This window comes from Petaurus breviceps, unplaced genomic scaffold (assembly GCF_028583685.1).
Source record: "Petaurus breviceps papuanus isolate PSGF00001 unplaced genomic scaffold, PetGlider_PUasm1.0 90692, whole genome shotgun sequence".
Lineage (NCBI taxonomy): Eukaryota > Metazoa > Chordata > Mammalia > Diprotodontia > Petauridae > Petaurus > Petaurus breviceps.
Window position 1 is genome coordinate 6,982,068 of NW_027187313.1, and position 15,071 is coordinate 6,997,138.

General features: G+C 39.3%; 1 protein-coding gene across 5 annotated transcripts in view; it reads right to left on the reverse strand.

The window, feature by feature from the left end:
- RABGAP1L (RAB GTPase activating protein 1 like) overlaps positions 1-15,071 on the reverse strand; it is a 694,415-nt gene that overhangs the window by 259,540 nt on the left and 419,804 nt on the right. For all 5 annotated transcript variants that reach the window (XM_069065530.1, XM_069065529.1, XM_069065528.1 and 2 more), the window contains 2 exons: positions 6,677-6,802; positions 3,542-3,685 (listed from right to left, as the gene is read on the reverse strand). In XM_069065530.1, the coding sequence (XP_068921631.1) occupies positions 3,542-3,685; positions 6,677-6,802 (270 nt within the window). The remainder of the gene's footprint in view (positions 1-3,541; positions 3,686-6,676; positions 6,803-15,071) is intronic.

The window sequence follows — 15,071 nt, forward strand, 5'->3', positions numbered from 1 at the left end:
TGCTATTATTATCCCAATTTTATAGAGGAGAAAACTGAGCAGAGGGAGATGAACTATCATTTCCAGAATGACATTTAGTAACAAGGCAAGACAAGTCTTTAGTCTACAAGTCCAGGACTCTATCCACTATTTCCCAATACATTTCTACAGCAGGATGAAAGCTGAAGTAATGAAAATATTCCTTTGCATTTATACCACAAAGTAATTTTTCTTCATTAATTCACCAAATATTTATTAAGCATCTACTGAATGCAGTATATTGTACTAGGTGACGAGATACAAAGTTCACATCACACAGTCCTTGCCCTCATGCAGTTTATAGTCTAGAAGGTGAATAAAACAAAAGCTAAGTAAAATATATAATATTACATGATCAAACACAAAACAGATTGGCCATGTGAAGCCCAAGATTCATTATGCACCAGGGGATCAGGGAAAAAAGTTCATGAAAGAGATGGCATTTAATCTAGGCTTTAAAGGATGGATCAGAATTTAACAGGTATAGAGTGGATAAGGAAAAAATTGCAGGCATGGGGAATAGTGCAAGCAAAGGTCATCATATGGATTTGTCCATGGTACTGAATGGTACCACAGGCTTTCACTGTGATTGGGTAGATACTGTTTTAGACTCTTGTTGTCTGCATTTCTACTCCAAGCTGTTATTGTCAGGACCATTCTGAAATAACCTAATAGAAAAGGATCATCAATATTTATTTTTTCATATTATTTACATTTAAAATTATCAATATTTATTTTTCAGAGTTAAGAGTATAGCTGCTATTCTAAATGGAAAGAGTACTGGATTGAGAATCCAAGACCTGGATTTGAATCTCAGTTCTGCCACTTACTAGACATGTTTGGCCTACCTCCTAAGGTTGCTGTGAGGTAAAGTATAAAATAACATATGCAGGGGTGGCTAGGTGGCGCAGTGAGTAAAGCCCCGGTCCTGGAGTCAGGAGGACCCGAATTCAGTTCCGGCCTCAGACCCTTAAAAAAAACCTAGCTGTGTAACCTTGGGCAAGTTACTTGACCCTGATTGCCCTCCAAAAAGCCAAAAAAAAAAAAATCTAAAATAACATATGCAGCACTTTATACATCTTAAAGCATTATATTACTGTTAGCTATAATAATCTCAGTCCTTTCCATCTCCATCTCCTTTTGCCTCCATCTTCATTTCCCTTCTGGTGAATAATTGCACAGGATATTCTCATGAAATATACTACAAACTAAAAAAAAAAAACCCAACAACCTGCCAAATTCCATGTATATATAAAAAGGTATATTCTACCAATATTCAATAGTTTTAATAGAGCCAATATTAGCACACCTGAAATAAATCAAAAGCATCTGTTTATCAAAGAAGAAATTAGAGACTGACTAATTTGTAGAGTAAATGAACTAAGTAAAAAGTAGAAATAGAGCTCAGTCAGGATAATGATTCTTATTATGAAGAAATTTAAACTTTTTCTATCAGCCCATAAACTCTGATACATTTCAATTTTTCATGTTTAGGAAGGTCATCTTATTTTGTGTCATGGATCCCTCTGGGGTCCTGGTGAAGTCTATAGAATAATGTTTGTTTTTGTTTTTGTTTTTGTTTTTTTTAATAATTTAAAGAAGGGGCAGCTAGATGGCGCAGTGAATAGAGCATGGACTCTGGAGTTAGAAGGGCCTAAGTTCAAATCTGACCTCAGACACCTGACACACTTACTAGCTGTGTGACCGTGGGCAAGTCACTTAGCCCCAATTGCTTTGCCTTCTTCCTTCCAAAAAAAATTTTTGAATGAAATGCTAAATTACAGTTAGAGGTTAGTGAAAATAAAGATGTAAATTTTTTTCCCATTCAAATTAAAAAACTCCTTGAAATCTATTCATGCACCCCTTGGTCATCCAAGGATCTCAGGTTAAGAACCGCTGTTCTAAAGCTTTGGACTTGTCCAAAGGAGGCAAAAATACAGGATTCTACTTTTGTGCTTTTACTAGGTAAGGAGGTGCAGGGAAGATGTGTATAGGTATATATGAGAAGGGTAATGCTTGTGTCTGTATTCATAGACATCATAATCCATTCCATGAAGGATCCATGCTTTTGTTGGCATGGGCACTCTACCAAAATAGATCACAATCTTTCTGACAGTAAGTCATCTTCAAGAATTCTGGCTAAAAATCACTGATATAGTTGTATTGCACCCTCCCACCCACCCCCACATATGTGTACAAAATTTTTTTGGGGGGGGTCCAGATTTATGATTTCAATGATATAGGGAACTCCTGGTGAGGAAACTCCTTCTACCAATACAGATTAACACCTGTTCTATAACTTAAAACCTCAGAGAGTTGCATGAAACAGTGAGAAGTTAAATGACTTGCCCAGTGTCATCTGCGCCATCTGAAATCTGGTCTTTCCTGACTCCAAGATTAGCTTGCTATACTAGAGCAAGTTGACTTTATATATGCCTATAGTACATACCTACACTTTAAACTGAAATGATACATCCATTTTTTCCTAATTCACATGATAGTCTTTAATATGATAGCGACTTTATTCTTAAGTGAAAAGTTATTTCCACCAAATCAGCAAAAACCAAATATAATCCACATAATCACCTACTTATTTCTCTTTCAATGATATAGCAAAAACCTCAGCTAAATCCATGAACACATAGAATTGCTATGGATTGAGCACACAACACTAGTAAAAACTGCATTAATTTAGATCCCACTAATTTGAAATTCATAATTCAATTTATATATACATATATACACATGTGTGTACATATATACTTCTTATATAAAAATTCTTTTGTTGGACATCTTTAATATTTAATACAATATTGTTCAATGTAAGTTTATAATAATATCATTTTCTTTAATCAAATTACTTAATTTAATTTATTGGTATCCATTTTTACCTTATTTGATAGTATGTTTAATTATAAGTATAGTATACTTGGTATAGTATAATTTATACTATATTTTAGTTACTGGTATCCATTTTAACCACAGTTCATAGTTTATTTAATTACATTACCTTAGTTTATGAACTATATTACCTTAATTTACAAACTACAATACCTTAGTTTAATTCCATTACTAATTTAGGGTGGCATGTTGAATAGAGAGCTGGTCTCAAAAATAGAAAGACCTGGGTCCTACCTATACATATACTGGCCATGTGACCTACACTTAATCTCTCAGTGCTTTAGGCAACTAAGACTTCAAAGATTTTTTTAAAAAGCGTCAATCTGTACTGGTAAAAAGAATTTCCTCATTTGGGAACTTCTTCCTATGCCAGTGAAATCATAGGCCCAACCCCTACTCCTATCTCACTGCAGTGACATAACAATGTTCAGTAGCAACAAAACTATATTTTAAGAATCATCCTATAGCTGAAATGAGGTTTCTGTTCTATATTCCAAAATAGTAAACTTTTTACTTCTGAATTTGTCTTAAAGTTGATAACAGCAGAGAAAACAGAAAACTGTAGAAATTTCAAAATGGAATTTTCCTAGGTTGGCTTAGGTTTCCAAGATAGTCACTGTACCTCACAAAGCAGCAAGTCAATGATGTGGAAGACCATGCATAGAGGGAACTTGGCAGTGAAAAGGGTGAGAAACCACTGTGATGCATACATATGAGCCTCCAGGTTCAGGTCACAGAAGTGGCTATGCAGGTCTGGTAACTGCTCCTAGAATTCAAAGAGGAAAAATGAGGAAGGAGGAATTTAAGTCAGCAAATATTTATTTCAAATCTACTAGGTACCAGGTACGAGGTGTTATGCTAGGCAATGGGAATGCCTAAATGAAAAACAGTATCATCCTTGCTCTGAAGGACGCACAGCCTCGGGTAGGGACATTACATTTATACAAATAAGAAGGTAGATTATGAAAAGGGAAAGGAGTACAAGCTCCAAAAGTTTTTGTTATTGTGATTTAGAATTTTATGGCAATACAGCCATTATCCCTCAACCTCAGTCCAACTCAAATGCCTCATAATGGTGTAGAGGTGACCCTGTATTCTGAAAGGCTGTGCCAGCAAATCCTGAAGGTTCTATCCATCTGTAAAGATTTCCAGGCCAGTACACCTTCAGGAAGAGACTGTATCTGTTGCCCAAGGGCAGTCAAACCAATATAAGGGAGATTTATCGCTGGTTGCAGAGTAATGCATTTTTTGACCACATATCTGGTAAGTTATAGAAGGGTAGTGAATGGTCTGCATTATTAGAGGGAGTATACACAGCGGTGTAATCACAGATCCTAAAAATATTAAAATAAGTGTGAATGTAACAAGGGGAATCAAGGGAGTCCTCCAGATGTACTCTAATGAGAGCATACCCCAACGAACATGCATGGAATTAAGCTGAATTTCCCTGAGCCACTTCCAAAATCCCAGGGTAAGGTTTAAATGATTATGGGATATGGAAGTCAACCCTTGAAGCTCCTTCAAGCCTGCATGTTTCCCTAAAAGTGTCCAGGAATGTTCAGCCCAACTCCACAAATGCCCCCAGGATATGCTACAGCCAGAACAGATTATTAAGGTTCTACTGATTATGATCATAATAGAAGATCATTATAGATTATGATGATTACATATAATCACCTTCTAAGATTTACCATATCAGTAAACATTAGAAAAGTGACATAAGGACAAGTCTTGGAGTATATAAACAGGTAAGCAAGTGAATAAAATAAATAAAAGTATGCTATGACTACATTATGTCTATATCACTTGTTCTTCAGAAAATCTTTACCCTTTGGCAAAACAAGACTTTTGCTAGAAAAAGGCACAGAGATAAAAAGAGAAAGACCACTTCTATAACTCCAATTCATGCTGTTGTTTTTTTTAAAGCAACCAGGGTTAAGTAACTTGCTGAAGGTTACACGGCCAGTTATTTCTGGGTGTGGTGCCGAGTATCTGAGCCCGGATTTGATCCTCAGGTCATCCTGACACTGGAGCCAGTGCTCTTACTGGCTGTGCTACCTGGCTGCCCCTCCAATTCATGTTTTGATAGCCTCACCAGCCCCACCAATGGTTCAATGCCCAAATATGTAAGAAAAAATTGTATCCTTTCCTTTAAGACCAACTCAAATCAAGAGAATTTGTAGAGAAGGGAAGAAGACTGCCATAACAGAAAAAGTCTTGTTTGGAGTCAGGTCATCTGATTTCTAGTCCCGTCTTTTGAATGAACTAATTTTTTTTTTAATTCAAGCAAGACACTTAAGCACTTTGTGTTTCCATTTCCTTATCTATAAAATGAAAGGGTTGAATTAAATTATCTTATTTTCCAAGCTCTAACTTTTTATGCCTCAATTCATCTAGTTTCCATATTATGCAATCATTCCAATGGCTTCTTTGGAATCTAGACAACTCAACAAGACATAAAAATTTTTATTTTGCTTTTACAATAATTGTACACCGTAACATCCTAAACCCAAACAACTACTGAATTTGTTCCAGTATGTTGTGCAGAACTAAAATGACCTTGTATGAGAACTTATTTTTTTTTCTCTCCCAGGAAAATAAGAAATATTCATATATTAAGAAGAAGTTATAATTTAACCCCAAAGGCATGAAAGGCAAAATATGGGGCATTAACACAGCCATTTTAATTACTGAGAAGCCAAGGTCAAAACATAGGAGTAATGCTTACTCTAATTCCCATAATTAAACCATTGGGAAAACATCAATTGTAGCACAGAGTGACTGCTTTAAAATTATTACAAATGCACAAATACATATACATCCTCCAAGTACTTTAAATGGGATGCATTTCAAATGGTTACACTGTAGATATAGATCATAGTACTAAAAATGTTAATGGAAGAGAATAAATTACTTCATGGCACTTCAGGATTTCTTACTCTTCATTCACCATATATAATAAGCTAGGCTAGGGAGGTCAAAGGATTAAGCAATTACATCCAATATAATGTCCTCCTAATTACATCTCATGAAGAAAAATACAAAAATCAACCCAAATCAGATGGAGCCAACAGTCATCTACTGTTATTTCAACAACATCAACTCTTCATGTATCAAGATAATGCTTTATGTCATCAGGTTACAAACTCTTCAAAAACATGACCTTTTTTCCTATAAATGAAAACTTAAAACAGCTGAATGACCCTAAAATTACAACTGATAGAATGAAATCTCAAAACATGTTGCTTCTCAAATGCTCTTAAAGATACAAATATATTATAGTCTTCCCCCCCGCCCTCAATTTCTTAATGACCTCTTTCTTAAATCTCACTTGATATTCCCTTTTAACAGTGAATAGGACCATGAGACTTGTGTGGGAAAAACTGAAAAGATTTCCTGCTTCTAGACCTATATTTGGCCTATGTACTTGTTAATTTGGGAAGAGCTCATAACATTTTGAATGCTTTCCCTATAACTCTCCTAATTCTTTCACATCAATAGTGTGGCAGTCTGATAGCTAGCAGCTCTATAAAATACCTCCCAAATAAATGTACTTTATTAAAATAAAAAATCTTTAATGTGTTAGACATAATAAGTTTCAAAATGTAAATGCCAATTTAATGAAATTTAATTTCTGATGGGTATTAAGACTCATATAGAGATTAGGCAAGGCCCATGCTCATTTCTAACATCTGTACAATACCAAATAGAACTTTCTCACTCACCAATAGACAAAAAGTAATGATTCTGATCTTACCTGCATGAGTCGTTCCAGTTGATAGAATTTACAGTGAAGATCCTCAAAGTTATTTTTGTAGAGATCCCTCAAGCCATAGTCATACATAATCTTCACCAAAACACAGAATGCCTGCTCTTCAGGCATCTAGAGAGAGAAAATTACAATGAGAATGATGGAGGAGCATGAAGGGGAATTCCTTTCTGGTCTTATTTTGCTGTATAAATGGTCACAGACCTTCATGAGAAATTGCTGCCATGGCTTCCCACAAAACAGTGAAATAGAACATTTTTTGTAAGGCCCCCAGATCCACCTTTTAAAACCCTTCTACCCCCTCAGTGGTGCTTCTCTCCCAACAAAATGTTCAGGCACCACTTTCTTCTCTATAAAAATCTGCTATCAGAAGAGAATCTGATAGGCTTTTTGCAGTGTGATAGAATGGAAACTCCTTGAGGGTAGAAGACTCTCATTTTTATATCTGTTTCTTCCTCAGCACTTAAACCAGGGCCTGTCACAAAGGACTGCGGAGCAAAGGCACTAGAGTTACTAGGAGAATCAGGAAAAACACCCTCTTAACAGAAGGTAGGAATTTAAGCTGAGTCTTAACTGGAGCCAAAAAAACTAACAGGCCACCTTCTACAGAAGCCTTTGCCAACCCTCCCAGCAGCTAGTGCCCCTTTCCTTTTCTGCAAAAATTTTTGTATTTTTAAAATATCATTTGTATACACACACACACATACCCCTCCTCCAAGAGAATGAAAACTCCCTGAGGGCAGGAACCGTTTAATTTCTGTCCTTTATTTCTAATATCTATAATTTCTGTTCAGTCTTTTCAGTTGTGTCCTGCTCTTTGTGACCCCATTTTGGAGTTTCTTGGCAAAGGTACTTCAGGTTTGCCAGTTCCTTCTCCAGTTCTCTTTACAGATGAGGAAACTGAGGCAAACAGGGCTGAGTGATTTGCCCAGGATCACACAGCAAAGAAGAGCCTGAGGCTGGATTTGAATTCATGAGTCTTCCTGATTTCAAGTCCAGGGCTCTAACCACAGTGCCACTTAGCTGTCCCAATACATAGCATAGTACTTGACTTTTAGTGAGAACTTGAAAAATGCTTGTTGACTGATTAGACAGAGGTATGGATGTAATGACATATGAGTGATGTGGGCAGCTCACTGGGGAAGTACTTTGAGGACACCAAGAACCCTGAAGTCATATCGAATGAATAACTGCCTAACGTACCAGTCACCCACCTGTCCTGGGCCAGCCGGCAGAGGCACACATATACACAAAGCCACCTATTATGAAACACGCTCAGCTTAACTGGCTCTGTCACTGGCTTCAGAGCAAATGTGGCAAGTGTATGAAAGTACCAAAGGACCATTAGGAAAAGAAAACAAAAATGAATCCTCCTTTGTTTACACATGAATCATGCTACCGCGTTTCCCCGATAATAAGCCCTCCCCCGAAAATAAGCCCTATTGAGATTGCTACTGTAGTGAAGGTGATCCCCTGCTCTACACGCTACATTACGGTACCCTCTGTATGCACCGTCCCCCCCTCCCCCTCCCGTGAAATGCTCGCCGCGCTCCGAGCTGCATCCAATCAGAGCTGCAGCAGTGAGCGTGTCATCCTGTTCTTCCCCAGTGATTTGCTTATTGAATAAAGGTACATTTTTTTGTTCACATTTACCTGTTTATTAAAATTGCTGTCAATGTTCATTAAAATAAGCCCTCCCCTGAAAATAAGCCCTCTTTCAAAAAAACTAATAAGACAGTGTCTTACCATGTTTCCCCGATAATAAGACACTGTCTTATTAATTTTTTTTGGACAGAAAAACACCAGAGGGCTTATTTTCAGGGGAGGGCTTATTTTAATGAACATTGACAGCAACTTTAATAAACAGGTAAATGTGAACAAAAAAATGTACCTTTATTCAATAAGCAAATCACTGGGGAAGAACAGGATGACGCGCTCACTGCTGCAGCTCTGATTGGATGCAGCTCGGAGCGCGGCATGCGTTTCACGGGGGGGGAGGCGGTGCATACCGTAATGTAGCATGTAGCGCAGGGGATCACCTTCACTACAGTAGCAATCTCAATAGGGCTTATTTTAGAGGAATCTTACACAGTAAGGGGAGGGCTTATTTTCGGGATAGGTCTTATTATCGGGGAAACACGGTAGCTGCCTTCAGACTAGGAAGGCTACAATTAAATGGCTAACAAGAAGCTGAGACTCAAGGTAAGTGAAGTAAAGTAAAAGTACTGTTACTGCTGTTCAGTTGAGTCTGGCTCTTCATGACCTTGTGGGCCATACTGTCCATGAACTGTCTTAGCAAAGATACTATAGTGGTTTACCATTTCCTTCTCCAGTGGAGTAAGGCAAACTGGGGTAAAGTGACTTGCCCAGGGTCACACAGCTAGTCTAAGGACAGATTTGAACTCCGTTCTTCCTGTCTCCAGGTCCAGCGCTCTATCCACTGAGCTATCTAACTTCCACCTAAAGACCATTAAGGTGATGTTAATGAATACAAGGCACCCAATCTAAATAAACTATCTCCTTTTCAGTTGTGATTGCTGAACTGTTATCAGTAATCACTGAAAAAATCATGAAGCATGAAACTGGAAGAGGTACCACAAAATTGGAGATAGGTAAATATCTCAATTCAGGGGTGAAAAAAGAGAAGCTATAAAACATTGGGATGATGAGCTTGATTTCCAGGATGTCTCACTTATTTTGTTAACATTTTAACAGATAAGCAATCATTCCTAAGCCAACACACCCTCAAGAATATGTCATGCCAGAATCATATTGCTGCTTCCTTTTTTTGGAAGGCTCAGTGAGCTGGGGGCAGGGTGGAGGAGTGGGTGGGGTGTGTGCATATGGCACACCTACATTTCAAAAGGCCTTTAACAAAGTGTAGGTGATCTAAATGACAGCAGTTAGGTGGATTTACAACTGGTTCAATGACCAGATATAAAGAGTAATCATTAAAAAACAAAGAAACTCTTCCAAGCAGCCTTGAGAACTACAACTAACATCTGTGCCACTCCCATGATGCTCCGCCTTTCCTTCCCACACCACCACAAAGACATTGAGCGACCCAGCCTAGTTTAGAGTCAACCACCGCAGAGTCCAAGAAGGAGCCACCTGGAGGATGTGCACCTGTCTTTGGATCCCTAGCACAGAGCATGACACTAAGTAGCCACTTAATGATTGTTGGAATAAAGGAAATGCTTTGGAAGAAAGTTGTGAAATTGTGCTGACTGTACTACCAATTCATGCTTTCTAATCTCAATTGGGCCCTCACTGCTACAAGGCAATTCTTTTATTCCTCCCTGTTTTATAAATTAGGCTTTCATCAAAGTGCTTCCCAAAGTTCTCTTCTCTCCTAAATCCCTTCTGCCACCAAGTTCATATTTTTTCCTTTCTCTTCCTACCTAGGAGGCTTCTGTGAGATTCCTTTATTTACAGTACTCCATATTTCAAAGTCAAAATGCATACCTTCCCTCGTCTTCTCTTGCTTTGCTCAAGTCTCTAAGAAGTTACCTAAATCTGTTCCTTTGTTAAGACTAATCTCTCCCTATGTCCTCTTTCTACCTCTTCGAGGCTCCTCCAGAAGATTAGCCCTGGGATCCTCTATCCCCAACTTCAATGTCTCCTGGCTCATGCCTAGATATCTCCTACCCTTCAAACAAAACCTCCCTGGACCTTCCCATCCTCACATTATTGTCCTAGAACTCTGAGAATACATCACCTGAACTTGCTGACTCCTCATCACTGTAACTGAAATTGTCACTCTCTTATCAGTTTAAACTAATAGCCTTTCCCCAGACCTCACCTTATTTTTCTCCTTTGCAGTTTTTGATAGGTAGAGCTGAGCAAAGTTTCCCCCTGAATATTCACTACTCCTTTTAAATACTGGGAAATCACTCCCTTCTATCTCTAGCCTGTCAATCGTTTGTATATACAAATATGCATGTTGTATGTGAGTTACATAATGGTAGGGACTGTCTCATTTTTTTGTCAGTATCCCCAGTGTCTTGAATATGGAGAAGGCTTAATAAATGTTGAATTTAATCGAGTTCCCTAGTTCAGACATCATCACCTCTTGCCTATGCTACTATAATTGCTTCCTAATTGGTCTCCCTGCCCGCAGTCTCTTCGCTTTCTAATCCATTCTCTTTATATTGATATAATTAACTGTAAGGCTGTTTTTCCTTGCCTCCACCTCTCAAAATTCAGAGTTCCATTAAAACCCACGCAACTCAAGTGTCACCTTCTACACAAAGTCCTTCTCCATCCACAAAACTGTGGGTGCTTTCCAACCCCAAAGTTACTTTGTATTTATTTTGCACTTGCTTTTATATTTACTTATTTGTGAATATGCTTTTTTCCTTCCAATAGAATGTCAGCTTCTCAAGGGCAGGGATGGTCATTTTTGTCCTTGTCTTCTCACTGCCTATCACTATACCTGGCACAGAGCAAGCACTTAGGTCACAGGTGTTAGGACTACAGATTCAGAGCTGCAAAGGGCCTTAAAAGTGATACAGTGATAATTATCATAATTATAACAGCAGCTGGCATTTCTATGAAGGTTTGCAATGTACTCTATAAAAACTATCATTTTATCTTCACAACAACCCTGTCAGAGGCAGGGGGCATTACAGTCCCCACAGTCATCTGTGTATATGCCTTATCAGCTCTACTCAGTTATGAACTTGTGTATTTATAAACAGGTCCATGACAGTAAGGACCTGTCTACAAGGCTGTAAATCCCTATAAAAATAACAACTTTAATACTGCTTTAAAGTGTACAAAGTTAGGGCTATTCTCTCCATTTTACAGAAAAGGAAACTGAGCCTGAAAGATATTTAGTGACATACCCAGGGTCACACAACTAGCAAGTGTTTGAGTCAGGATTTGAACTCAGATTTTCCCTATTCCAGATCAAGCACTCTACTGACCACACCACATAGCTGCCAAATCATTTTGCAGATAAGGAACTGAGACAAAAAGTAGTTACGTGGTTTCGTTCATGTGGATATTCCCTGTACTAGTGTAGCTCTAAATCAACACGCCTGTCTGTGCAGGGGACCCCCTCAATATGCGGGGCGTCTTCCTCGAGTACACCAAGGGAAGACCAGGGAGTCGGGGCTGTTCCCTTGTCATCCTTGCTCTTGCCATGTTTTTTTAACAGTATCCTTTACTTCCAGGCAAAGTGAATGAGGAAAGAAGATTAACACTTGTGGGGATCACAAAAGAATTCACAAAGAAAGTCAATGAATGAATAAGCCTTTCTTAAATGCTCACTAGCACCAGGCACTGTGCTAAGCACTGGGTTACATAGATTTTGAAAAGAAACAGCCTTTCCCCTAAGGAGCTTACACTCTCATGGGTGAGACAAGACATGATAGGGGGAACTGACTAGGAAAGAGTGTGTTCTGGTGAGACGGGAGGCATGCTGGCCGGGAGGGGGTGCTATGTGCATGGCAATAGATAGATGGCAAGATGGTTTGACTGGATGGCTGGATGGCTGGATGAGGTGCTAAACTGAAGCATGGTCTAGTGCAGGGGTAGGGAACTTCACAATTGTTTGGATTCAGTTTAAAGGGCCACATTTAAGGACCTAAGGGGCCACATACGGCCTCGAGGCTGCAGGTTTCCCACCCCTGTTGTATAAGGCCAGTAGTAGGTATTATGGGTTAAGTAGCCAAGTGTGCACATACTCAGGCATCAATTAATTGTACTGCTCCCCTCCACTTTCTCTTGATCTGACTTCATGAGCCTATGCTATATCCCCCAAATTTGACATCTCTCACCTGTATGCCTTTGTACTGGTGTTCTCCTATTTCTGGGATGATCTCCTCTCCTTCCAAAAATTCTTATTCCCTTCCTCTCCTTTCTCCCCTGTCCTTCTCTCCCTCTCCCCTCCATTCGCTCTTTTCTCTCCCCTTCCCTTCTTTCTATGTCTCTTTCCCCTTTCTTTCCTTCTTCTCTCCCTTCCCATTCTTTCTCCTTCCCTTCCCTTCCTTTTCCTCTCCCTACCACCCCCTTCTCCTGCCCTCCTCACCATTCTTTCTCTCCTTCCCTCTCTCCCCTTTTTCTCTCCCTTTCCCTCTCCCTCCCCTTCCATTCTTTCTCCTGCCCTTCCTCTGTGTCCCTCCCTCCTCTCCCCACCTCTCTCCTGCCTTCCTCTCCTCCACTGTCTCTCGAGCTCCCTCTCTTCCCTTCTTTCTTCCTCCCCCTCTCCCTCCTCATTCTTCCTCCCCACCTTCCCCCTCTTTCCTTTCTCCCAGTTATTTACATGTTGTCTCCCCCAGAGGCAAGTAGATGGCACCATGGATAAAGCCCTGGGAATGGAGTTAGGAAGACCTGAGTCCAAATATAGCTGGAGATACTTTACTAGGTGAGTGACCCCTGGGGCAAGTCCCTTAAGCACTGTATAACAGTACTTTCCTCACAGGGTAGTTGTGGGGGATTAAATAAGATATTTGTAAAGAGTTTAGTACAGCTCCTGGCATGCTTGTTTCCTTCCTTTACACTGCAATTTAAGCTCCCTAAAGTTAGGGATTGTTTCTATATGTCTTGTATCCCTACTTAGCAGTGTTTGCCATATAGCAAAGATTTAATGAATGCTTGTTCACTGACTGATCTAAAAAAAAAAAAAACAACCAAAAACTAGTTCTGAATAGAACAATATAATAGTAACTGAATAGTAATAAATAATGTTCAATTTTGTAGCCTTTCTGCTCTATTAGAACAGACAGGCAAGAACATCTCTTTATTTCATCCAGGCTTGTATAGAGTTCATCCCTTTTCTGATGGACCAGCTCACGTAATTCAGTTCTTGGATGAATAAATTGAGTTCATCCCCTATCTCCCATCCCAGAAACTTGTGTTAAGCCCCACGTTTTTAGTTCATTTATGTGCCACACAAAAATACTAGGTTAATCTCAAGAAATTCCTTAGCAGTTATGGTATAATTAACAATGAGTATCTCTACTATGGTCATTTATACTAAACTGATACAGAATCTCAGAAACCATCTCATCATAAAACTGTTCAAATATACTACCAGATACAAGAGAGAAAAAAATCTGAAAACAAACCTCTGGAGGGAAAGGAAAAGCCTTAACTATGATAAGCAAGAAAGAGAATCCAGCTCCTCTGAAAAAAATAGAAATCTAAGCACTATTCCTTGTCCAAAGATTAAAAAGGAATCTGCAGTCCACATTCAATTTAGTTTATCTTTTTCTCTGTGTAACTAGCTAGCCCTTTCCCCTGCCAGGCTTGGGGTAAGCTTAGTCTGTAATCAAGGCATGTGCCTGATAGCTTGACGTGGGCCTGCTTCCTTCCCCCTCTCCTTCCGCTGTCAATGGAGGCAGTGAGGTAACACAAAGTTAAAATGACTGACCTGGACTCAGGAAAACCTGGACCCAGGGCAAGTCACTTAACCTCCTTGGGACTTAGTTTCTCATCTAGAAAATGGTGGTGATAATAGCACCTACCTTTTAGGGCTATTGTGAGGATCAAATGAAAAATTTGTAAAGCAATTGGTAAATCTTAAAGCACTAAATAAATGCAAGCTATTATTACTACTCAAGGCAGACACCCATCGCCTCTAACTGCTTCCTTTCCACCATAACAATTCAGAAATTTGTACTGTGTGTCAATGAAAAGTCCTTTAGTTGGCTGCTGAACTGGACTTCATGGATATATTAAAGGGGTGACCTCAGTCCCTCAGGCCTCTTCTACCTGAAGCACCAAAGTATAAGGATGAGAAAGAGACAGACAGACATAGAAACAAATAGATACAGAGAGATGGAGAGAGACTATGGAAAGAAAGAGCCTACTTAGTGTTCATATGTAAAACGGTTAATTATCAGTCTCTGCAAAGAAACTGTTTGCAAATGTCAAAATGATGCCTAAGTATTAGTCTCTCAACTAGTAGCAAGACACAAGCAGTGAGATGTTCCAGGATTCTGCTTTAATAATTCTATTATCTAGTATTGCCTAGCATTCTCTTTTCTGTGTGGAAATAAAACTACGTGTTACAAAGGTAGAAATTCAAATTCAAGAAATCCAAGGAGTGGGGCAGCTAGGTGGTGCAATGAATAGAGCACCAGCCCTGGAGTCTGGAGGACCTGAGTTCAAATCCGACCTCAGACACTTAACACAAAAACCAGCCGTGTGACCTTGGGCAAGTCACTTAACCCCAACTGCCCCCTCCAAAACTCAAGAAATCCAAGGAGAGGGGTGGAGTTGAAACACAGGTGAGGCTACTTCCCTTATAGAAAGAGCCAGCAAACCCAAGGCATGTAAAGGTCTGGAGGTGGTAAAGGTCCCTAGCCACTGTGACTGCAGTCAATGGGTGCCTTGGCCAACCACTCTTCTGGATTTACTGTGTTACTACTTGAGT